The sequence below is a fragment of the Mya arenaria genome, chromosome 3 (assembly GCF_026914265.1).
Source record: "Mya arenaria isolate MELC-2E11 chromosome 3, ASM2691426v1".
NCBI classification, from domain to species: domain Eukaryota; kingdom Metazoa; phylum Mollusca; class Bivalvia; order Myida; family Myidae; genus Mya; species Mya arenaria.
The window spans coordinates 73,509,763-73,536,929 of record NC_069124.1 but is presented as its reverse complement, the minus strand read 5'-3'; the positions used below and the strand labels follow the sequence as shown (position 1 = coordinate 73,536,929).

The window sequence follows — 27,167 nt, the reverse complement described above, 5'->3', positions numbered from 1 at the left end:
AATGATTAATATGAAGATTAAAGTATTATTAACAATGGCAATGCTGCTGTTATAGATAGTGCTGTTGTTGTAGATGTGTTTACAACAGAATATATAGGAGAAGAAGAAAGAAGTCGTATGTATTCATACTATGTTCAGGCACACTGTTGTGTGTGTCAAATACCACTAAATACATTTCTTATATATTTCGCGAAATAACACTGCTTTCTAGTGCTTCATGACTCCAACACTGTATATGGGGAGAAGTTCCGCTCGTGTACTAAACATTAAACAACGTCAGGAAAAGTTACGTTTAAAATAAAATTTGTTGAACGTAACCGCTGTATATTCGTTAAAGCGACCACATCCGGTGTAGGAGTACAATGTGCGGTGAAAATATAAACAAAACAAGTAGATCAAGTAGATCCAGCATATTCAGTCCATTTTTTGAAATCACAAACCATTCAGAATTATTGAAAGTAGCCAACGGTCTGAGGCGGTACTCATTCCTAAACTGTCCCAAAGTTCCAAATGTACGGTTTGCAAATACGCAATAGATAGACAAAATGCACGATTCGCAAATATTTATTCACAAACACCACGTTAATGCATGGTGCGCTGTATGCTCGTATTGTTCACAGACCTGTGTGAAGAATAGGATCATGTATGTCACATTTTCAAACGTGACTTATCTGTATGTCCAAAAAGGAGGTTGACAAGGATAAAATGACAGAAACTGTGACATATGTGGATGTTGTGTGAAAAAAAGAGATCGCCATCTTCACAGAGCTTATTATTAACTGATGTGAAGAAACTTATCTCAGTTAAATATGGCCAGACCTACATAGCTTATGTATACAGTACAGGGCATAGCTTATGTATACAGTACAGGGCATATTTAAAATATCTTAACGCGTGATCTTGTTAGTAATTGTGCTGTAATATTGTGTTAATTTGCGGCATCCTTATTTCTTGTTATGGATGAGAATACTTTTATTTTCCATTTGTTATACAAGCTGTTTTCGCTTAGTTCAGTTTATATGGAAAGGAACGTACACATGTAATAGCACACGACTACGTCAAAAACAATTTGCAATTCATAACCCCGCAATATGTGAAAAATGCGATTCAGATGTAAAAATGCTCATTTTTGGTAAAAATGCACAATGATATGCAAATGTGTTGAATGCAATTGCATGTCACACCAAAAATCTGCATCGATTATAAATTTCACAAGAAATGTGACATATGTGACTGTGTAGTCCGAAAAACAATATTCCATTCTACACACCTGTGAAAAATAGGATCCTACTCTTTACAGGTGTAAAGAATGTGATCTGTGAAGTAGATGGTCAGGTACAATGCGCCCTTATAGTCGTTACGTTGAAAGTGTGGAGGAAGTTATACATAATACATTGAAATCATATAACTGTGCTTCAGTTCCGAACGGAGGAGGCTGCGGCAGCCCAACCCCAGACGTCAAATGCTGGATCCACCCATGTAGGGCTGATACAAAACATTTCAATGAAGTTGCTTTTAGATTTACAGCTGTTATGAGATGTCAGCACAAGTGGACGGATTGCCCTGTCAAGTACTCTTACGCACTCCTACATACTTAAGTCACTATGTCTATGAGACATTTATAGCCAGGATAACAAGGAGATCACAGCCTTGGAACCGCATTAGTGTTCACCTTTTTGTTTCTATATTTGTTTAATAATTAAATAATATACATAAAAACACGCGAATGAATGACCCCGTTTGCCGACATGAACTTTAATATATATTTAGATTTCCCAAACAATTAATTCGGCATAAGCCGGGCACAGGTTTAGTAAACTATTACTTTTCACATATATCTAACACTACTTAAAAACGTAAGTTATTACAAGAACAAGATATTTCGAATAAAATGCAGCATATATTTTATTCAGTTTATTAGTTGAAACCGAACATGACTTACAGAAATGTAGAGAATGCTACAGAGATCTACAGTGGACATTTACAAACTCAGGGATTTCCATTTTTACAAATAAAATACAAATTCCGCCTCATTTTACTGAATGTTACCATTTGTTTGAGTGCCTTTGACCCATTTACACCTTCTGCCATTCATATACATTCAAACTATTAATAATTAAAAGATGATGGAGGTCTAACGTATTTTTTTAATGAAAAGACGAATAAATTGCACACCTTCCCTGTTTTTTTAAAGAAAAAAGGCATAGCTAAGTGGCCAACAGTGAACTATTTAATATTTAATCTATGCATTAGTTTTTGTTCATTTGAGACGCAATTTAACTATGTCGCATACTAACAAAGAAACCATCATGAATCAAGTATTTGTCATTTGTACAACACAACGCCTCAGATTTATTATGTAAAAGTGTTTTATCTTTTCGAATATAATCTTAAATTGAAGGGAAGCATAAATTTCAATTAACCCCTATTACATCTTATTAACAAATGTCAGACATTCAATTACTTGATTGTAATTATTTGAAACATGACAGGCCAATTTGTATTATGAAATATTTACGAACCTTTCAAACGGTTCAACCCCTCACCAAAGCGCGAGCTCTAATTATAGCAAACTACTTGCATCACACTTGATTTTTAAATGAATATCTCTCAACTTTCAGGGCTTTAATGGGAAATATATGAATGAGAAAAGGATTTGATAATAACCCGGAAATTCTAAGAATATAAACCCGGAAATTCGAAGAGTATAAACCCGGACACACGAAGAATACTTTTTAATGACAACCCCTAGTTGATAAAATTGTTTTAGTTGTCACAATTGTTACAGGACTATGGAGCGTCGCATGGTACAATTCGGACCATCCTACCGTGCACTGGACAACAGCTGACCCGAGCACTGACCGGTTAACACGCGCAAGTCGGTGTGTTCTTACACATGTCTTTACGATGTATTTCCCGGACAGGAAGTGTACCATTACTGCAGTTTCGTGTCTGCCCTTCTCCTCGACCTCATTATAAACGTTCCCACAGTGTTTGCTCCCGTCCAAACACGGTCAAACGAGTGGGTTCAATTTGTTGTTATCACAATTGCCGATAAAGCTACAAAAATCAAGGCTGAATGGGAACTGCATTTCCTTTCATTAATCGTCTCAAATGCCTACTTACGAATGTTTGCTTACTGATTTTAAAGAACACGCAGATCCTCTTGAAAGGGAAAAATCGGGCGATCTTCCAAGGCCGCATTAAAAATGGTCAAGGGGTCGATAAATGATACCAACTATAAAAAAAGTATAATTTTATCATAAGTTGTTTATAATATTGTAGAAAACGCCGTAAACGCCACATAACTTTAACAACGTTCAGCAAACAGGTGTTTGAAAATGGAAAACCGAAATAAAATAAAGAAATAAAATTACAATTAAATGTATATCTGAGTTTCATACCATCCGAACCAGCAATTTTCCCCATACATGACTAAACAAAATCGTTGATTTTTGTATGATTTATTTTTTCCCAAGGAGCAAAAGTCATCTTTATTTTTCTTAAATTAGGCGTTCATTCTGATGTTTTAGATTCCTTTCATTGATGCAATGGTATATGTACGGCTTGATTAGTATCTCAGAAATAAATTGTAAATGAGAACATTTTGATCATATTAAAAAGTTGGTATTTAGTTGTTAAACATTTTGATAGTCATACTTCATTTGTGAACAGTTATGGTGAGCTATTATTTTCATATTTGATAATGGATGCATAAGGATTTGATACATGAAATTTAGTAGGGAAACGAACGTCGGCGCGTGATAAGAGCAGACGATAATAATCAAGTGACTCAAAGTCGGAGCAGCCGACCGACCGTTAGGCCGAACAGGCCTCGTCTGTTTGCTGATAAAATTAAATTAATAAAATGTCACCATCAAAACTATTTATGTGTACAAACACGTTTAGCTTAAATTGATATAATACAACATCTAATTTCAATTTTCATAACCGTTTCACATTTTATTTGATGTATCATTTATAATGATGTAATTAACGTTACTCATGATAAAACTACTTAGCTAAAATTGAAATGTGTCGTACCAGTAGCGAGCGAATTGTTCCCGTTAATATTATGTCAGGTCATTAATTATCAAATCAAGCAATACATTTATTATTTCCTTTAATATATAAAGGACGCTAAAGAAATTACTTCAACTGTAATTCCTCATATTTCAAAAGTGTATTAACTTTCCATTTCATCTTTTATTTCTTAAATTTTAAGTCCCGTTTTTTCAGGAAACGAAAGCAAATCCAATGTTCAAACCATGTTATGTAAAGGAAAACGACAAAATGAAATAGAATGGGAATTGCAGTACCGTACGGAATTTAAAATGAATTACCACGGAATTGAGCGTATGGAAAGAAATCGCAGAATGATCAGGTCAAGTCATGATTGCTTGCACAATATGAACAATGTGCTCTACTTCAAGAGCGTCTTAAATGTTCCCTAGTTGAAACCCAGCACTCTGCATCGTCATTCTTGTCCTACCATGAAACATTAGCATGTAGTTGCTAATTGCCGTGCCTTGTACCCTGAAGCCTCGTGTTACATATTCCGTTTCATAGTGAACTTCAGTGACTCGGGCGTACCTATCGCATTAACTTCCTGTGAGGGATAATCCACCACGTTATTGTAAAGCATGAATTATGTGATTTGTAATACACTCAGTGTAATTCGATAAGCCTTATTAGGCACTTGTTAAAATGTTATTGAAATCAATTATTCACCATTAGTGTGTGGTTCATTCATCAAAGACTGGTGTGCACCAACCAGCCCATTCACAACTAATATCAACCAGCTTGGAGGTCCCGCCGTCCACCAGACATTATATCTAAGACACTATCCATTAATATATATGTGTAAGTAAAAACGTCAAAGCTCGTTTGTACATAAAGATGAGGGCTTATTGTTATTCCCACGAGAGTCATAATGTATTGGTGTTAAATTATTATGATATACGCAAAGGAAATTCTTCTGAGAAGGTGTGTTTTAACACACATATTTCCATACAAACTTAAAATTTAATAACGTCCGAAATGCAATATTTAACAGTAACTCTTGGAAAAACTAACTCACCAGTATCACCGATATCAAAATCCAACGTTTCATGATGAAGTCCAGTTTATTCCATACTTATATTATATCATTTTAATTTCAGTCCAGCTTTAGCATCCGCTTCAGAGAGATGAACACATGATATGGTACCATTGCTTATAAGCGCACCATTTAAAATCATCTTACACGTACACTGTACCTTATAAATTCATTATACCATATTCACTCAATTTAAAGCATCACTCACGCTGTTTCACATACAGCTTAATCCATGAAAGTTATTGCTATGTCACGTACGAAACCGCATAATAGCATTGAAATCTCTTAAAAAATAACAATTAAGACGCGTCACCTATTTAAATGCACAAGCTACTCTTTACCACCCCATCAGTTTAAAAACAATAAAACGCGAAATTGGCAGTAGAGGTGCGAGGCTCAGTATAGCCACAATGTCTCAATGAAAGTCAAGATATCGACAGAGCTTTATCAGAGTCACTTCACAGCCCAGCCAGTATGTGTACATAATGTCAACCAATCCCGAAAACCCGTTTGAAAAGTTTAACAATTACAAATATTGTCAATTTCACTTCATATAAATTATTGTTTCGAATTTGTTTTAGACATCTATGAAGAAAAGTAAAGAATGGTTATAACTACATATGAGATGGACGGCATGTGTTTTGACCATGTTTGATTTGTTTTATTTTAAATGAGTAGGTTAAACAATACTGAAATATACCTACTCCCTATATATGTACCATATTGTATTCAAATATTGAACCATTATTTTTTAAAAACGATACAAGACCTATATAACGATGGTTTTAGTCTGAGACTTTTAGGATTCTATGGATTTAAATATAATTGTTTCGGTGTTAAACGACGTGGATGATCGCTAGTTAATGGAATGATTGGTCGTTAGATAATTAACATCTTTTATCATTGGTTAAATGACATGGGTGTTCGTTAGTTAAATGACATGAGTGTTCGTTGGTAAAATGGCATGGGTGTTCGTTGGTTAAATGGCATGGGTGATCGTTAGTTAAATGGCATGGGTGATCGTTGGTTAAATGGCATGGGTGATCCTTAGTTAAATGGCATGGGTGTTCGTTGGTTAAATGGCATGGGTGATCGTTGGTTAAATGGCATGGGTGATCCTTAGTTAAATGGCATGGGTGATCGTTGGTTAAATGGCATGGGTGATCCTTAGTTAAATGGCATAAGTGATCGTTGGTTAAATGGCATGGGTGATCGTTAGTTAAATGGCATGGGCGTTCGTTGGTTAAATGGCATGGGTGATCCTTAGTTAAATGGCATGGGTGATCGTTGGTTAAATGGCACGGGTGATCCTTAGTTAAATGGCATGGGTGTTCGTTGGTTAAATGGCATGGGTGATCGTTAGTTAAATGGCATGGGTGATCGTTAGTTAAATGGCATGGGTGTTCGTTGGTTAAATGGCATGGGTGATCGTTAGTTAAATGGCATGGGTGATCGTTAGTTAAATGGCATGGGTGATCGTTGGTTAAATGGCATGGGTGATCGTTAGTTAAATGGCATGGGTGATCGTTGGTTTAATGGCATGGGTGATCCTTAGTTAAATGGCATGGGTGATCCTTAGTTAAATGGCATGAGTGATCCTTAGTTAAATGGCATGGGTGTTCGTTGGTTAAATGGCATGGGTGATCGTTAGTTAAAAACATGTTTTGTCATTGGCTAAATGTTTTGAATGGTCGTTGGTTAAATGCCAGTGATGGTCGTTGGTTAAATGAACAGTCGTTGGTTTAATAGCATGGATGACTGTTAGTAAGACGGGATCGTTAGTTAAATGTCATTGATGGTTGTTTTTTCATGACATGGTTGGTCGTTGGTTAGACGGTATCGTTGGTTGAATGACATTGATGGTCGTTGGTTAAATGACATTGATGGTCGTTTGTAAAATGGCATGGATAGTTTTTGGTAAAATGGCATGGATAGTTGTTGGTTAAATGACATGGATGGTTGCTAATTAAATGGCATGGATGGTTGCTAGTTAAATGACATTGATGGTTGCTAGTTAAATGACATTGATGGTCATTGGTTAAAGGGATGGTCGTTGATTTATGATATTGATGGTCGTTGGTTAAACGGCATGGGCGTTCGTTGGTTAAATGGCATTAATGATCGTTAATTAAAAAGCATGTATTGTCATTGGTTAAATGTTATTGATGGTCGTTGTTTAATGCCATTGATAGTCATTGGTTAAATAAACAGTCATTGGTTTAATGTTATGGATGGTCGTTGGTTTAATGCCATTGATAATATTTGATTGAATAATTGGTCGTTCGTTAAATGGCATTGATGGTCGTTGGTTGAATGCCATGAATGGTCGTTGGTTGAATGACATGGATGGTCGTTGGTTAAATTGCATTGATGGTCGTTGGTTAACTGCCATGGATGGTCGTTGGATCAATGACATAGATGGTCGTTGGTTAAATTGCACGGATAGTTGTTGGTTAAATGACATGGATGGTCGTTGGTTTGATGTTGGTGAAATGACATTGATAGCTATTGGTTAAATGGCGTGGATGGTCGTTGGTTTATTGATATGGGAAGTCGTTGGTTAAATGACATGGATGGCCGCTTGTTTTGACCGGAAATGCTTATTATTGAGTGTCGAAACAACCAATGGGTAAACAGGAAATAAGCGACCATTTTATTGTTTCATCCGATTTAGTTCACTTTATAAGTGTCATGTTTGTGTACACATAAATACTTTAGTGGCATTTAGCGAAAAGGACAAGCCGTAACATTTTCTTCAAAAGTGCTTTAAAAAAGTAAGTTAATCCTCAGTAATTCAAAAATATTTTTACAGCAAGTGTATTATATTTATGTTATGATAAAATTATCTTGCAATTTCGCGTTGATTGCACAGGATAGGTTTTATTTTTTCTGGTTCACTAAAAGTTTTCGTTCGATTTAAGTTTCTTTGAGTAAATATGACGATTTACTTTTATCTCAACACTTTGGTAAGATATTTACTTTTGATTACGATAATAATCACCGCAATTATTATTTTGTTAATAACAACACATTAGGCTTACAAGGGGTCTACGTACACTGAAATGTAATCCGAGGTTCTTCCAATCGGCGTCTGTCAAACGCACATTCCTAAACTAACAGACACAATGCTAAAAATTGAAATCAATTAAGCCGCAAATATATAACAAACAGAAGTTCAATTAGTGATTTCTACCAATTGTTGAAACACGATATGTATGTCATGAATTATAAAGAATTTAAAATAATTTTTGTTATTGTTAGAAGTATTGCCTGTTCTTGAAAGTTTCAAATATCGTTAACTGCAAACAATATATAATAAGCTTTTGCTATGTTGTTAAGTATGTGTTTTCTAATTGAATGTATCATACTTTTGATATCAACTAACGCCAATATTTTAACTCAACGAATTGATGTAGAACGTTGTTACTGAAAACCTTTTGCGTATGGTACACATTTCTCTGTTAGAATCAGATAAAATCATATGAGAATGTGTTGATTTTTGGTTAAAAAAGGTTGATACAAGTTGTTTTAGAGCAAGAAATATACTCGAGTAATAACTCAATTGCTATTTAGTGTATTCATTTTTTCTTGCATAATGACATTAAAAAGGAATTTTACGCACACAATTTGTTTGAAATATTCAGAAACAAGAACAAAGCAAAACATAAAAGATCCAGAATTTATTTTCATTCTATTACCAATATACACAGGATTAAGATAGTCGTGGTCTCAGTTGTGTAAGAACTTAAGTATTTTAGAGCAACTGGGATTACGTGTATATTTGAAATGAGATTTTAGGGCCGCAAGTTAAATAAGGGGCACATAAGTTTACCAGAATATACTTTCATACAGTAGTTTAAGATCTTTATTGAATTTGACATTTATTGGCATTCTAGCAATTTATAGTGGAGTGCTCAGAATATGATTTTGATTACGGCATGTGATATGTGGAATATAATGCAAAGTATAGGATATAACTTAATTATTCGGTTCGATAAGAATCTTAACTGTTCTAGATGTCATACGGTCGACCTAAAATACAGTGTGATATGTTAGAGGTTGAACCGCTTTATGTTTAGAACTTCCAGATTTTCAGACAAGACAACGTAAATTTAAAATAGAAGGCAGATCATGAATTAATGAACAAAGGGATACCGAATCTGCCAGAGCTGTGACATCATCTAATGAGTGTAATTTAAAAGTACCCACTGACAGTAACCCTACTAAATTACAAAGAAATCTGTACTACAGAAAAGCGATCTTTAGCCCATTTGGCGCTTTAACGAGTGAACAATTGCCACAGAATCTCCGAATTCGAAAACCCCTCACATAATACATTAACTGTATACTGTGCAACACACCAAATGTATATATAAAAATATTGACAAGAAACTGTCATCAAGCTGAGCAAAATGTTTCATATCGTTACATATGAAGCTTCTCAACAATTCCCCGCCTATATATAAATGCGCTACGCTTGAATCTGACGTCAGCCTTCAATTTGATAATTCTGACGAAAACGCATTTTAACACATAGTATTTAAGCGTTATAAAATCATTTGGTTCTTGTGCAATGAAAAACAATGTGGGCTTTTTATGATCTTTTGCATACATACTACATAATATTTTCTCAACCTCGTCCCATGCCCAAGTGTGACATATATAACCATTTTACTTAATATTTGAAACGAAAAAGATCAGAACCATTGTATATCATGTGTCGATAATTGGTCTCAATGATTGAAAGGTCATATTCGACCAACCTGAAACTGAACACTATGAGGTGAAAAATTGCTCGCAATTATTCAGCTTTTAATACCACCGTGACACGCAAAAGTAGTATGAAGATATGTCAAGAATACGTGGAATTTACAATTGAGTAGGCTCAAAACATCCGACTCACGATTTTAAAGCACACAGCACTTTTGCTACAGTTGGCATGGCTTATTAGGTATTTATTCAACCATGCAAGGGCAGCATGTTGGTAGAAGTTAGTACTCACACATACGTGGATCCCTGTGTGAAACTACAGGGAAAACACCAGTTTAACAACAACTAAAAAATAATTCCTTTTTAGAGACACTATAGGCGAGGATCTAAACGATAATGAAACCCTTTGTATCGACAGAGCAGGTAACCCCACCAAGATTGCTTATAAATAATTATGTCAATGTAAAATTCCAGGTGCAGCCTACTCAACTGGTTCCTCAATGAGGAATAAAAACGAGCTTCTAGAACTGATTTCTAACCGTCATTATTTATTTTCTGCTAAGATGGGAATTTTAATACAGGCCTTAAAACAGATCATTTTCTTAGATTCTAAATGTGAACACACTCTTGGAAACCGATATACCCTACTAAAACCCTTGTCTACCAGAATATGCTACAGTTATTCTCCAAATGTCATTCGGACTTGTCATCTCGGTTTATTGTACCATTACTCTCTAGTAAGTACGCACATACTTGAAGGTGCAGCATTTATAAATGGTTTCTCTAATGCAATACAGGCCACGGTTCCATTTGAGGCACGAGTGCAGTTCTAATGCCAAATGGTGTACACTCTCTGAGTTATTATGTTAAGAAACTACCAAGCCACAATACTTAATAAGCTTTTGGCAATATATTCAAAATATAAAGTGATGTGTTAGGAGTTCGGTTCAGTGTATGTTGATGCAAACATGTATCGTCCTTCGAACATAGGTTGAAATCCATTTTAAAATATGAATCTTATACAGGCCACAAGAAGATGAGTTCCAACTATACACATCATAACGACTGTGGTTTAAACCGACCATGTAGTAACGGACCTAGTATCCCGAGGTAACAAGAAAGCATGCCCCTGTTTATGCTCGAACCTACATTCTATTGGGAGAATGGCACACAACTGTGCCACTCATCTTCTATCACCCTCATTTTCCAAGCATTTATAATCGAAAAGCCATCATAAATATATTATCTAGAACTAAGAGTAATGTCTACCTCTCAAACCTCGCTTAAGGCGGTAACTCCAACTTGTATCTCTATGTTTTACGTGGGTTATGCCAGGGGCTTGTCTTGTGTAGAACTTGTGTCATTTTGCTTTGTTTTGTGTGCCTTAAAACAGTTGGTATTGCATTTTAGCGACATAAACGACTTTTTATAATGAATACCAATCGCCTCTTTGATTGTGATTTTTTCACGTGTACTTCTGTGCAATAATCTTAGACTAAATTCATTCATTTATATGTAAACCCAAATGACTAATACGTTGATGTTTGCTTGAGAACATGTATACCGACATATATTAAATTATAGTTTTACGTTTACAATAATTGAAACACGAATAGCTTGTTATTTTTTGAACATCGATTTATAACACTTCTGATTTATTTCACAATCATGCACCATCACACACTGCCTGGTACGCTTTCCCATTGTGCAGTCGTTAAATGAACATAAATAACACCGTAAATGAAGATTTGAAAATGAAATGTATAACACTTTTCCCCCACTTTTTCCTATTCGACATAACCGCAAAAAAATCGCGATTTTACAATGCATTTCTGAAACAAGCTGTTATTTATCGTCCACCCACAGACGTAGAGCTATCAAGCTGATATTACCTCAGCAGATGGCAATAATAACAATAGTGGCATTGTCGATGTACGATCTACGATCCAGATCGACCAATTCAATTATTTTAATGTTGATGTACGATCTACGAGCTACGCGCCAACTTCACTACGGAATGCCGTTAGGGCCATCGCCTATGAATGTGTTGATCTGAAACGCGATACTCGATAGTACGATGATGAAAACGCGAAATCACGAAACTACGATGGTGAAAACGCGACAGTATGATGAATAAAGGCGACAGTACGATAACAAAAACGCGATAATACGACAGTACGATGATGACAATGCGATAAACCATCGTGTTTTCACCATCATACTTTCGCATTTTCAACATCGTAATATCGTGATTACGCGTTTTCATCATCGTTCTATCGTACTGTCGCGTTTTCATCATCGTAATATCGTGTTTTCATCATCGTACTGTCGTGCTTTCACCATCGTACTGTCGCATTTTCACCATCGTACTATCGCGTTTTCATCATCGTACTATCGCGTTTTCATCATCGTACTATCGCTTTTCACCATCGTACTATCGCGTTTTCATCATCGTACTGTTGCATTTTCACCATAGTACTATCGCGTTTTCATCATCGCACTGTCGTGTTTTCACCATCGTACTATCGCGTTTTCATCCACGTACTATCGTGTTTTTCATCATCGTACAGTCGTGTTTCCGTCATCGTACTGTCGCATTTTCACCATCGTACTATCGCGTTTTCATCATCGTATTGTCGTGTTTTCATCGTCGTACTTTCGCATTTTCATCATCATAATGTCGTGTTTTTATCATTGTACTATCGCGTTTTCATCATCGTACTGTCGTGTTTTCATCAACGTATTTTCGCGTTTTCACCATCGTACTGTCGTGTTTTCATAATCGTTCTATCGCGTTTTCATCATCATACTGTCGACGTGCTGTCGTGTTTTCATCATTGTACTATCGCGTTTTCATGATCGTACTATCGCGTTTTCATCATCGTACTGTCGTGTCTTCATCATCGTACTATCGCGTTTTCACCATGGTACTATCGCGTTTTCACCATTGTACTGTCGTGTTTTCATCATCGTACTATCGCGTTTTCATGATCGTACTTTCGCGTTTTCATAATCGTACTATCGTGTTTTCACCACCGTACTGTCGTGTTTTCATCATCGTACTATCGCGTTTTCACCATCGTACTATTGCGTTTTCATCATTGTACTGTCGTGTTTTCATCGTCGTACTGTCGCGTTTTCATCATCGTACTATCGCCTTCCGGTGCGCATAAAAATGTCGATTTCAGGGGTGCTTGTATTAAGTCATTGAATCATGTCTTCAACTGAAGCTTTTATCACGCATTTTGAATTGATCAGAAATACTGTTCATTAAAAGTTTAAACAACGATTGACAAAATAAAGATAAAATTATGAATTGTCTTTATGCAATAAAACCAACCAGTCGATAATACGATGATGATAAACTATCGTGTTTTCTCGGTATCAGAAAACACGATAGTTTATCATCATCGTGTAATCGCGTTTTCGTTATCGTACTGTCGCGTTTTGATCATCGTATTGTCGCGTTTTCACCATCGTAGTTTCGTTTTTTCGGGTTTTCATCATCGTACTATCGAGTATCGCGTTTCAGATCAACACATTCATAGGCGATGGCCCTAACGGCATTTCGTACCTTACACACCTCAAATAGTGAATCTACTGCAGGTTAAAACCAGTTTTACTCTGCCTTAATTCACAAAGCTTAATCATTGGTTTGATAAATTAAAAGTACAAAAGCCATTTAATAAGGACTTCAAAAGGTTACAAAATTCATGTAAGTATGCATGCGATGTAAATAGTTTTGGACAAGTTATCTTTACCGACTAATATCTCCCGCGTGTTTATCAAATATCTGTGTCTTTTCAAGATTACAACAAGGTGGTGGGATTGCGTTTCTATTTTAATTTATGTTTGGTTAATTTGCTTCTATAACTTTATTCAATATTGGCTAAGCTTTGAAATAACAATTGTTTGTTAACTGATGGACAATTTGCAAATAAACTCTATTTTAGACTAATCTAAATGCCAAGTTGACATTTAAAAGTCATCGTTCGCTGTTGCTTATGACAGAAATCAGCAAAATTGTTGAAATTAGATTTGTTGGAAAGATTATGTACGTGAAGTTAGCGGCCTAGCGGCCTAGCGGCCTAGCGGCCTAGCGGCCTAGCGGCGTGAAGTTAGCACCCTGGCGGCCTAGCGGCGTGAAGTTGGCGGCCTAGCGGCCTGGCGGCCTATTTTTTTCTCTATTTCCAAGCAATTGTTAATGCCTTTTTTTAAAACAATGATAAATCAAAGTTTTTTATTCATACAGTTTCATAGCGGCCTTAAATTGTTTTCTATTCAGAACATTTTTCTTTACGTTTTAATTTAAAACAATTATAAATTAACTGTTTTATGCACAAGTTATCACTCTGAAGCATTTTTAACTTTTTTTTTCAAAAAAGTCGATCAAGCACTTCAGCGGCCTAGCGCCCTAGCGGCGTGAAATTAGCGGCCTAGCGGCCTAAATTTGAATCCTTTTTCAAAGCATGTATACATGCATTTTCTCCTAAAACAATGACATATTAACTGTTTTTAGAAGAAAATGCATGTATACATGCTTTGAAATAGAAAACCATTTTAGGCCGCTAGGCCGCCAGGCCGCCAACTTCACGCCGCTAGGCCGCTGAAGCGCTCGATCGACTTTTTTGGAAAAAAAACAGTCGAAAAACGCTTCAGAGTGATAATTTGTTCAAAAAACAGTAAATATATCATTGTTTTAAAAGAACAGGCATGTTTAATGCTTTGAATTAGCTGACTGCTTAATCGACTTTTTTGAAAAAAATATGTTGATTATCGCTAATTGCTTCATTTGTGTTAATTTGTGCATTCAAACACATAATATGTCATTGTTTTAGAAGAAAATGCATGTATACATGCTTTGAAATAGGAAACCATGGCCGCTAGGCCGCCAGGCCGCTAACTTCACGCCGCTAGGCCGCTAGGCCGCTGAAGTGCTCGACGATCGAATTTTTTGGAGAATAATTAAAAAACGCTTCAGAGTGATAATTTGTGCATATAACAGTTAATATAAAATTGTTTTAGAATAAAAGGTAAAGAAAAAAAGTTCTGAATAGAAAACAATTTAAGGTCGCTATGTAACTATATGAATAAAAAAACTATATCATTGTTAAAAAAAAACGCATTAACAATTGCTTGGATATAGAAAAAATAATTAGGCCGCCAGGCCGCTAGGCCGCCAACTTCACGCCGCTATGCCGCCAGGCTGCCAGGCCGCTAACCTCACGCCGCTAGGCCGCTAACTTCACGCCGCTAGGCCGCTAGGCCGCTAACTTCACGTACATGGAAAAATTTGTATTTATTTTATGCTTTCCGGTGGTTTATTGAAATATCACGGGGGAATAATGTCCGTTTTAGTGTAAGACTGCAAAATATCACTCTGTGAAAACCAAAAGTAAATATTTCACTCGTGGCAAAGCTACTTGTAAAATATTACTTTTGTTGTTCACTCGGTGAAATGTAACAATCAAATTTTCAATGTTTCGAAACACAACAAAAATGTTGATTTAACACAATTTGGGGTACAATTTTCACGTATACTTGCCCTATATATTTTTTATTTGGTACCAAAATACATAAATGATAGGAGTATTGCAAAATTAGCCATTTAATATCGAATTACAACTAAAATTAGTTTTTAATAAACAAAAATACAAACGGCAAAAACTATTTTGCTACGTATTTTCAGTCAACTATCTTTAAAAATAGCTAACAGCAAGCACTATCATTTCAAATGATACCAACAGAGTATGTCGTCATGAGACATCCACACTTGTGACATACAGTGACACTCATATTTCAAATCAATATATGCACATTTATTAAAAAACATAACTTTAGAGTGATAAACCTTTAACTACTTACTGAATAATGCATTTATGGAATTCAAAGTATTATTTATTGATAACAAGATTGTAACCATGTATATAATAGCTGAAAACGCACAAATATTAAATGACTGGTGAGTGCTAAAATATAACAGTGATAACGTGCACCTGTCTTTCAAATTCAACACGGTATCCTTCATAAGAACCATTGATTTCGATATTTATTTCATCCTTTTCGGTAAACAAAAATGTATTAATTGTGGTATTTCTTATTTGGGTGTAAGAGTTCATCTTTAACATTATTGCCAATGGTTCCATAAAAAATGACATAGTATTTGTACATCGAATACATTCAATCCCCGGGTGTCCCCCTGCCGAACTCTTACATTCATTAATTTATCTCAACTATTAATTGCAATCGCCTTTTTTAAATACATGGACCTTTCTTATATGATATTGATCACTTTTCTTGAATCATTATTTTTGTCTAATATTTGATTAATCCGTTAGATTGTCTTGTTATAATGTTGTCAATTGTCTCTTTGGTTTATCCAACACATGCATACACTATAAATGCAATTAACTCCTGAATAAAATGGAAATTTGTAAAAACTGCATTCAATGGATATTTGAGAAGTTAAAGGCATTGAGAAAGGCGAATCGCGACGGCTTGATCACCTTTTACAGGTGGCACATTTCGGTGAAAATATTTAAATTATATTTTTTAAGTTTCGCAAAAGCAATAGTTGCGTCCTCTTGCAGATATGTATAATCTTTGACCATTTCGTAAATGTTCGGCCTCGGTCCATTTCATACAGTTGCTTTTTAGACAAGAACTCGTTTCAAATGGTTTCTTTTCCATCGACATGCTTACCACAGTGCTACATAAAATACAAGTAAACCTCATTGAGGACCACCAAAGGATCATTCCTGAAGAACTTGGTTCAAAATGGTCAAAGAGTTGATGACAAGTCGCAGAAGCAGAACAACAAGCTATCACAGTATCGAAGCTCTCTTGATTAACAAAACCGCAAATGAACAAAAATATCCAGCTTTATATTAACGAAATTTGGAAATAATACGTTTAGATTCACTCAGATAAAGTTGATTTTAGATTTATTCATTTTAGCATGAAGTGTTAACCTGCCATTGCAAAATACGATTTAAGAGTTTTACAACTAAATTGTATTAAGATAATATCGTTAAATAAATCACCCTATTGAACTTGTCAACAATCTGAAACATAATTTGTCATCATAAACTAGCGAGATTTGAAATTTCGGCAGTCATTTTGAGAAAAAGATCTTTCATTAGACTTTATATTATTTTCAGACGAATTAGTTAAATCATTCGGCGTATGTAATCTAAACGATGAATTCATGGTGATAATATGAAAGGTGTTTACAGTACAGGTCGGATTGATAAACGGTTCCAAATTTCTAATTTACTGTATAAAGTATTAGGGGACCATCACATAAAGCCCTTGACACACATTTGGAGCCATACTATCATTAAACAAACGAAAGATGAAACTCGCAAATTAAATTGGAATAAACAGGTGGATAACACTTCAAACTTGGTCAAGATAAGTTTTCAGACCAACAGACTAGATTCATAGATATCCATTTTAATTTACTTCATGGAAAATGGCGGCATTGCTTAAGGCGTACGATGTACATGCTAGCTTTTTGTTCTATCTCGCCATTAGCCGCGATGTTAGATTGTGATGCTTGGTCATAATATATCGGAAGCACTGGAAAGGATATTGCTTCCTGAGTACTATTACATACAAATATATGACCGAGCAATCACCATAGATTTAGATATTGCAGATGATATATTTGTTCTTTATTCCAACTAAAATTAGACGCTGAATAACGTAATTGTAATCTTTTAAGGCCAACATTGCCTGTCTTTAATATGTTTTGTGCTATATCTTTTCCGTAGTCTTCTCTTTCAAATCCTTTGATACCACCATAATGTGGGGTCACCGGGCACCCAATACACGCCTACATTATCGTACGTTTAATACCGTAAGGTGATTTATTTGAACGCTCGTTTTCGCTATTTAATGAAACCTTGAAACAGCCTCACAGTAACATGTAATATTTTGAATGGCTAAAGCCATAATTATAAAGTGCATTACTGTAATTAAAATGCAAATACATTTTAAACTTTGTATTTTCCAGAACATCTATGGCCTATATTATACTAGTTATCCGGGAATCTATGGCCTTGATTAAACTAGTTAGCCGGGCATCTATGGCCTTGATTAAACTAGTTAGCCGGGCATCTATGGCCTTGATTTTATTAGTTATCCGGTCATCTTTGGCCTTGATTTTACTAGTTATCCGGGCATCTATGGCCTTGATTTTATTAGTTATCCGGTCATCTTTGGCCTTGATTTTACTAGTTATCCGGGCATCTATGGCCTTGATTTTACAAGTTATCCGGACATCTACGGCCTTGATTTTACAAGTAAGCCGGGCATCTATGGCCTTGATTGTATTAGTTATCCGGGCATCTTTGGCCTTGATTTTAGTAGTTATCCAGGCATCTATGGCCTTGATTGTATTAGTTATCCAGGCATCTATGGCCTTGATTGTATTAGTTATCCGGGCATCTATGGCCTTGATTGTATTAGTTATCCGGGCATCTATGGCCTTGATTGTATTAGTTATCCGGGCATCTATGGCCTTGATTTTATTAGTTATCCGGTCATCTTTGGCCTTGATTTTACTAGTTATCCGGTCATCTATGGCCTTGATTTTATTAGTTATCCGGTCATCTTTGGCCTTGATTTTACTAGTTATCCGGGCATCTATGGCCTTGATTTTACAAGTTATCCGGACATCTACGGCCTTGATTTTACAAGTAAGCCGGGCATCTATGGCCTTGATTGTATTAGTTATCCGGGCATCTTTGGCCTTGATTTTAGTAGTTATCCAGGCATCTATGGCCTTGATTGTATTAGTTATCCAGGCATCTATGGCCTTGATTGTATTAGTTATCCGGGCATCTATGGCCTTGATTGTATTAGTTATCCGGGCATCTATGGCCTTGATTGTATTAGTTATCCGGGCATTTATGGCCTTGATTGTATTAGTTATCCGGGCATCTATGGCCTTGATTGTATTAGTTATCCGGGCATCTATGGCCTTGATTGTATTAGTTATCCAGGCATCTATGGCCTTGATTGTATTAGTTATCCGGGCATCTTTGGCCTTGATTTTAGTAGTTATCCGGGCATCTATGGCCTTGATTTTACAAATTATCCGGACATCTATGGCCTTGATTTTTCTAGTTACCCGGTTATCTATGACCTTGATTTTTATACTTACCCGGACATATATGGCCATGATTTTACTGGTAATCCGGGCATCTATGACATTGATTATGCTAGTAATCCGAGCATCTTAAGCCTTGTTGATCAGTTTTCCGGCAATCTATGGCCTTGATTATACTAGTTTTCCGGACATCTATGGCCTTGATTAAACAAGTTATCCGGGCATCTATGGCCTTGATTATACTAGTTACCCGGGCATCTATGACCTTGATTATACTGGCCTTAATTTTACTAGTTATCCGGGAATCTATGTCCCTGATTTTCCTAGTTATCCGGGCATCTATGGCCTTGATTTTATTAGTTATCCGGGCATCTATGGCCTTGCTAATACAAGTTATCCGGGCATCTATGGCCTTGATTATACTGGTTATCCGGGCATATATGGCCTTGATTATACTGGTTATCCGGGCATATATGGTCTTGATTATAGAAGTTATCCGGGTATCTATGACCTTGCTAATACTAGTTATCCGGGCATCTATGGCCTCAATTTTACTAGTTATCCGGGCCTCTATGACCTTGATTTTATTAATTATCCGGGCATCTATTGCCATGATTTTACTAGTTATCCGGGCATCTATGGCCTTAATTCAATTAGTTTTCCGGGCATCTATGGCCTTACTAATACTAGTTATCCGGGCATCTATGGCCTTGATTATACTGGTTATCCGGTCATCTATGGCCTTGATTATACTGGTTATCCGGTCATCTATGGCCTTGATTATACTGGTTATCCGGTCATCTATGGCCTTGATTATAGTAGATATCCGGGCATCTATGGCCTTGCTAATACTAGTTGTCCGGGCATCTATGGCCTTAATTTTACTAGTTATCCGGGCTTCTATGGCCTTGATTATATTAGTTATCCGGGCATCTATGGCCTTGATTATACTAGTTATCTGAGCATCTTTGGCCTTGATTATATTAGCTCTCCGGGCATCTATGCTCATGACAATACAAATGATACGGCAATCTATTGCCTTGATTATACAAGTGATACGGCCATCTATTGCCTTGATTATACTAGTTAACCGGGCATGTATTGCCTTGATTTCACTAGTTATCCGGAAATCTATGGCCTTGATTAAACAAATTATCCGGACAACTATGGCCTTGATAATACTAGTTATCCGCATATCTATGGCCTTTATTTTACTAGTTATCCGCATATCTATGGCCTTGATTATACAAGTTAACCGGGAATATGTGATCTTCAATTTTCTAATTATCCAGGCATCTATGACCTTGATTATAGTAGTTATCCAGGCATCTATGACCTTGATTATAGTAGTTATCCGGGCATCTATGACCATGATTTTGCTAGTTATCCGGGCATCTATTGTCTTGCTTAAACTAGTTATCCGGACATTTATGGGCTTGATTATACTGGTTATCCGGGCAGCTATGGCCTTGATTATAGTAGTTATCCGGGTATCTATGGCATCAATTTTACTAGTTACCCGGGCTTCTATGGCCTTGATTTTACTACTTATCCGGGCATCTGTGGCCTTCATTATACTAGTAATCCGGGAATCTATGGCCTTGATTTGACTAGTTATCCGGGCATCGATAGTCTTGTTAATACTGGATATCCTGGCATATACGGCCTTGATTTGACTAGTTATCCGGGCATCTATGGCCTTGACTTTACTAGTTACCCAGGCATCTATTGCCTTGATTAAATTAGTTATCCGGGCATCTATGGCCTTGATTTTACTAGTTATCCGGGCATCTATGGCCTTGATTTTATTAGTTATCCGGGCATCTATGTGCTTGATTATACTGGTTATCCGGGTATCTATGGCCTTGATTATAGCAGTTATCCGGGTATCTATGGCCTCAATTTTACTAGTTATCCGGGCTTCTATTGCCTTGATTTTATTAGTTATCCAGACATCTATTGCCTTGATTTTATTAGTTATCCGGGCTTCTATTGCCTTGATTTTACTAGTTATCCGGGCTTCTATTGCCTTGATTTTATTAGTTATCCAGACATCTATAGCCTTGATTTTATTAGTTATCCGGGTATCTATGGCCTCAATTTTACTAGTTATCCGGGCTTCTATTGCCTTGATTTTATTAGTTATCCAGACATCTATTGCCTTGATTTTATTAGTTATCCGGGCTTCTATTGCCTTGATTTTACTAGTTATCCGGGCTTCTATTGCCTTGATTTTATTAGTTATCCAGACATCTATAGCCTTGATTTTATTAGTTATCCGGGTATCTATGGCCTCAATTTTACTAGTTATCCGGGCTTCTATTGCCTTGATTTTACTAGTTATCCAGACATCTATAGCCTTGATTTTATTAGTTATCCGGGCTTCTATTGCCTTGATTTTACTAGTTATCCGGGTATCTATGGCCTTGATTATAGCAGTTATCCGGGTATCTATGGCCTCAATTTTACTAGTTATCCGGGCTTCTATTGCCTTGATTTTACTAGTTATCCAGACATCTATTGCCTTGATTTTACTAGTTATCCAGACATCTATAGCCTTGATTTTATTAGTTATCCGGGCATTTACGGCCTTGGTTAAACTAGTTATCCGGGCATCTATGGCCTTGATTATACTAGTTATCCGGTCATCTATGGCCTTGATATTACTAGTCATCCGGACATCTATGGCTAAATTTAACAAGTTATCTGGGCATTTATGACCTTGGTTTTACCGGTTATCCGTACATTTATGGCATTGATTTTACTAGTTATCCGAGAATCTATGGCCTTGATTTTACTAGTTATCCGGGCATCTATGGCGTTGATTACAATAGTTATCCGGGTATCTGTGGCCTCGATCTTTGCAAATGTTGAAAACAAAAACGCTATAGGATGCGTTCAGCAGTTATTTTATGATTTAAAGAAAAGTTTAGGCGTACTTATACGTTTCAAAAGACGTGTGACTACTGTAAAAAAGAGTAATGGGAAAAATCAATCCACAAAACATAAATGCACTGATGTAAGAAGGCATCACCGAGTATAAATAAGATCAAGACCTACAGCCTTTATATGTCACCAACATGAAGGGTATCACGCCAAGCACAATTAACAACAATTTGTTCACCTGATTAGCTCCTATGAAATAAGCATGACGCACATTAGACGAGCCAATTTGTGCCAGTTAGTGACGCTACAGTGAAAGTGAATGGGTCGCGTGACGGATGTAAAGATTCCATCTGTTCCGAAAAATCAAGACCTGTTTAAAAGCAGGTCAAGAATTCCATGTATGTGTATCAAGTGACTGTTCGTTGTGAACAAACATGGATTTTTTTTTCAGTTTGAAGTTATTCTTGTCTTACTTAAACTCTTTCTAAGAGACACTCTGAAACAAAAGTAGATCTGTCTAAATATGACATGCATCGTTTAGCTTTTCCGGTCTTTAAGTACCAAACTTAATTATTTCTCACATTTAGACTATTTAACTGATGGTTAAACGCCTCTTCACTCCTATGCACAGGGTACAGAAGGTAAAAAGTCAGCTCTCTATGTGCTTATCAAATTGTGCCCTCCCTGAGCCATCTTATGACTACTGTGCGCAATAATATATTATCAACGGGTGTGTTCATTTTAAATAGTATGACATTCATTAAATGAGAAAGTATTATTTTTAGAAATCTCATGTTTTCTAATATGATATTTTAATTTATAAAATAACAAAAACAACAACAAAAACAACAGCACAACTTTTATTACAGTTTCTTTGGAAATACTACTTTATTTAATAATCACAGATATACGATTTTTACAACTTTTTTATTTTTTGTCTTTGAAAGAGCAAATTTTTACGTAAATATCTGCAAACCAATAATAAAAAATTGCTGACAAAAAATCAGATCACAGATTTTCATATTTCCGTTCGAAAATTAATGTTTTATGGCTTAAACCGTTACTAACGGTTTAAGAAAAATGCATAAAACATCAATTTTTGAACTTCAGTAGAAAAATCGCGACCTAATATTTTGTCGGCAGACTCATATAACTGGTTTCCATGGATTTTTGCAAAAGTTGGCTCGTTACAAGACAAAAATAAAAAAGTTGTCAAAACGTTTAATATGTGAGAGGGCAGCTTTAACGAATTTGATAACTCATAAGCGCAACAAAGGGAGACAAGTCATTTCGTATTGAACGTTTAATCTTTTCGTTATTGTGTACCGTAGTCGCTGACAAGACACGACTCAATAGTTTTATAATAGCAACGAAGGGCCACTACTGTGTGTTTTCATAAAAGGAAAAACATGTTGTGGATAATGAACCTTGTACCAGTAATTCACATAAATATATTCATATTAATATGTCCTTCTATGCAGCATTTCATAGAAAACAACCACTAAGTGTGAACTTGACCTAAGAGGAAAGGACACGGGTCTTGCATGTAAAACAACGTCTTGGTATGTCGAACCCATTTGTCAAGTTATTATAAAATATATCCACACAAGGGCAAGTTCATGCCCGCACACGAAAAAAACGAGCCGGGCGCACGAACGGACGGGCGGGTGGACGTATGGTGTGATTCTACTAGTGTTTGAAAATCGGACTCCATTTGCTCTCGATAATCGAATCGAATCGGACCAAGCATTTCGAATTACTATCGGACAATAATCGAAAGTTCATAATATCAGTAAGTAATATATTCATATACATCGTATCATCATGATCATTTGAATTGTTAAACCTGAGATCAGTATGTGTAATGCCATAGTCATGCCATTTGCAACAGTAAGTAAATTTCCATAACCTTTTTCTGTCTTCTATTACTCAACGAAAAAAACATAACACAACAAATACTAATAATTGCACATTAATTGCACACCGCATCAAGTAAGTTATCTTAGCATATTATCCATGTAAAAGCATATATTAAATATTTGTGAACCAGCTTAACATTCAACAAACTGTTATATTGAACATTTCATTAGAAACTCTTAATTTCATAAAACTTTCACAAAAAAAAAAAATTAATGAATTACAAACGATACTAAAGGCAGAATGCATCGAGCCGGGATAACCAGTAAGACCGAACCCACTACACCACAGAGACAGGTTATTGAAGAAGGTTTTATGAAATCTATAAACAATTAAAAACCATTACTAATTATGGGAGACATTTTACGCAAAAAGTGTTTATATTCACCGCAAGAGCGTGACCTCCCATGGTTAAAATGACTTCAACGAGAATTTACCGGAAACAAATATTGGCATTTACTTGACATTAAACACAAGAAAAAAACGTAGATTACGAAAGTAGCATTAACGACATCGATTTTGGACAACCACCATCGATTGTCGCCGACATAGCATTGTCAGCGTCGATTAATCGATTGTACTCGATTATCGTTTCATCACTAGATTCTACTATGCTCACCTTCGGGGAGTTTAAACAGTGAGAATAATGTTTAATGTTCCTCAACAAGATCGAGATTATAAGCAAGCAGTAGTAGCGCTACCAACATCTCACTTCTCTCTCAGTATGGATGTAAGCAAGCAATAGTGGCGCTACCAACATTTCACCTCTCCCTGAACGAATGTAAGCAAGCAGTGGTGGCGCTACTTACATTTCACCTCTCTTTGGACAAATGTAAGTAAGCAGCGGTGGGTCTACCAAAATCTGACCTTTCTCTGAACGAATTTAAGCAAGCAGTGGTGGCGCTACCAACATTTCACTTCTCTCTGAACGAATGTAAGCAAGCAATTGTGGCGCTACCAACATTTCAAGTCTCTCTGAACAAATGTAAGCAAGCAGTGGTGGCGCTACCAACATTTCACTCCTCTCTGAACGAATGTAAGCAAACAGTGGTGACGATACCAACATTTCACTCCTCTCTCTGAACGAATGTAAGCAAGCAGTGGTGGCGCTACCAACATTTCACCTCTCTCTGAACGAATGTAAGCAAGCAGTGGTGGCGCTACCAACATTTCACCTCTCTCTGAACGAATGTAAGCAAGCAGGGGTGGCGCTACCAACATTTCACTCCACTCTCTGAACGAATGTAAGCAAGCAGGGGTGGCGCTACCAACATTTCACTTCTCTCTCTCTGAACGAACGTAACAAGCAGTGGTGGCGCAACTAACATTTCACCTTTCTCTGGACGAATGTAAGCAAGCAGTAGTGGCGCTACCAACATTTCACCTCTCTTTGAACGAATGTAAGCCAGCAGTGGTGGCGCTACCAACATTTCACCTCTCTCTGAACGAATGTAAGCAAGCAGTGGTGTCGCTACCATCATTTCACTCCTCTCTCTGAACGAATGTAAGCAAGCAGTGGTGGCGCTACCAACATTTCACCTCTCTCTGAACGAATGTAAGCAAGCAGTGGTGGCGCTACCAACATCTCACCACCTTTCTCTGAACGAATGTAAGCAAGCAGTGGTGGCGCTACCGAATTTTCACTCCTCTCTCTGAACGAATGTAAGCAAGCAGTGGTGGCTCTTCCAATATCTCACCTCTCCCTGAACGAATGTAAGCAAGAAGTGGTGGCGCTACCATTACTTGAACGAATGTAAGCAGGCAGTGGTGGATCTACCATCATCTCACTTCTCAATGAACATTATTCTATCTAAGATTATAGAAGTAAGAAAGTTATGATTGCAACAAGGGCTGATCCCATTCTTTTAGGATTTGTTCTTCATAAATTAAAAGAAATGATACCGCTAATAATGTTATCGTGCTCACTTCGTCAGTCGTTATGAAATATATCAAACATTTCCCAGAAATATTAACGTTTATCAAAAACCCTTGTAAACATAAATGTATTGCTTGTCAGCACGTACTATTTTACGACTTCAAAGACATTTTCTTTGTACTATCACAACTATAAATGACAAAATTGTTATATCTTTACCCAGAATTATAGATAAAATAAATCTGTATTATTTTATCAGCAAAGTAATGATAAACATTAGTACGGAATTTGTGATTTTTGTTAAAGACCGGTGTTTCGCGGAGATATTTTGCATATGAATCATGGAAATAATTTATGGTTTCGCAGTGAAGTGGTTTCAAACTGTTTCCGTCCTGAGATGTTCCACGTTTGATGCCCGTTTAAGTCAGAAAGGGGCAAGCCAAACCTATCCAAACAGGTCAACACGACCAATACCATACATCCATAAGATACGGACAAAACAATACGACTGATCATGAAGTCATGTTGGTACATAAAGCAACCACATTGCGATCACTGTCCAATAATTAACCTAGGAAGAACTGATTGCATGTATGCAATTGTATACAGGCAATGTTGGGACATTCGCTTGGAATTTTAACAATTTATAAAAACAAAAACAAGTTGAGTCTGACTGCTTTAGTTAGTTAATGCGATATATCATGACCTCAATATTGGTGCAGAATTCCAATGTGAGCGTGTCTCGTTTAGCTGATTGAGCACGTTTTTCGCTAGCAGGAGTATGTTTGTAAGGAAGAAATTTACGTAATATGTCAACACGTTTACTGGTCACGTCTTTGTTATGACGTCGATCGAGAAGAAGTTGCATAAAACAGCAAGAAACATTTGTGTTTTAATGTTTACATGCTGGAAGCTTTATAAGCACTACATACAATAATGCATTGAATAATTAGTGAAACTGAAACAATCAGTATTTATAATTTTATGAAAAAAATATATACAGTATTTTAAGAGGCTTCGTGAACATAAAAGCTGCCGGTCGTCCTGTGATGTGGTACGATTATTCTGTTTGAACTCGCCTTTGCGTATCGGTTAGATGCTTGTGCAATGCTGAAATGAACAACTTTATTTCATACCAATATTTATACAAACTAATTGGATACACAATGCCTCCGTTGTTGGAAATAATCAATGTTATGAGATATTTTTTTTGTATATAACATCATTTCTGAGGCAGAGGAGAAATGCTGCAAAATCATGGCTATAATCGGGGCGGATGTAAACCGGCTCAACGTTTGAATTTTAATTGAACATGACATGCTCTACCAAACGCTTATGTTCAGCACATAGGTTCAAATATATATCGCAAGGAGCGGCACACGTAACATGATACAGGCCCTGATTTCTTGAAAAATCTGAAGACCCTTAAAAAAAGCATAAAGCTAAGATCACTACATTTGTTTTGGTATAATTTGTACAATTTGTGTAACATCTTCATTCAGAATTTTTGGATTTGAAAAAGAAATCATTTTTATGACGATCACGCTTAACTAGATTTTTTTGGT

At 36.3% G+C, this 27,167-nt stretch overlaps 1 protein-coding gene across 5 annotated transcripts in view; it reads right to left on the bottom strand.

The window, feature by feature from the left end:
- Positions 1–27,167, bottom strand: part of LOC128227159 (ADAMTS-like protein 1) — a 118,143-nt gene that overhangs the window by 11,455 nt on the left and 79,521 nt on the right. Inside the window, exon 1 of one of the 5 annotated variants that reach the window (XM_052937416.1) lies at positions 5,081–5,497. The exons of the other annotated variants lie outside the window; for them this stretch is intronic. Coding sequence (XP_052793376.1) covers positions 5,081–5,113 — 33 coding nt within the window. The 5' untranslated portion in view covers positions 5,114–5,497. Of the gene's footprint in view, positions 1–5,080; positions 5,498–27,167 lie in introns of those variants that run through there. 5 annotated transcript variants of the gene reach the window in all.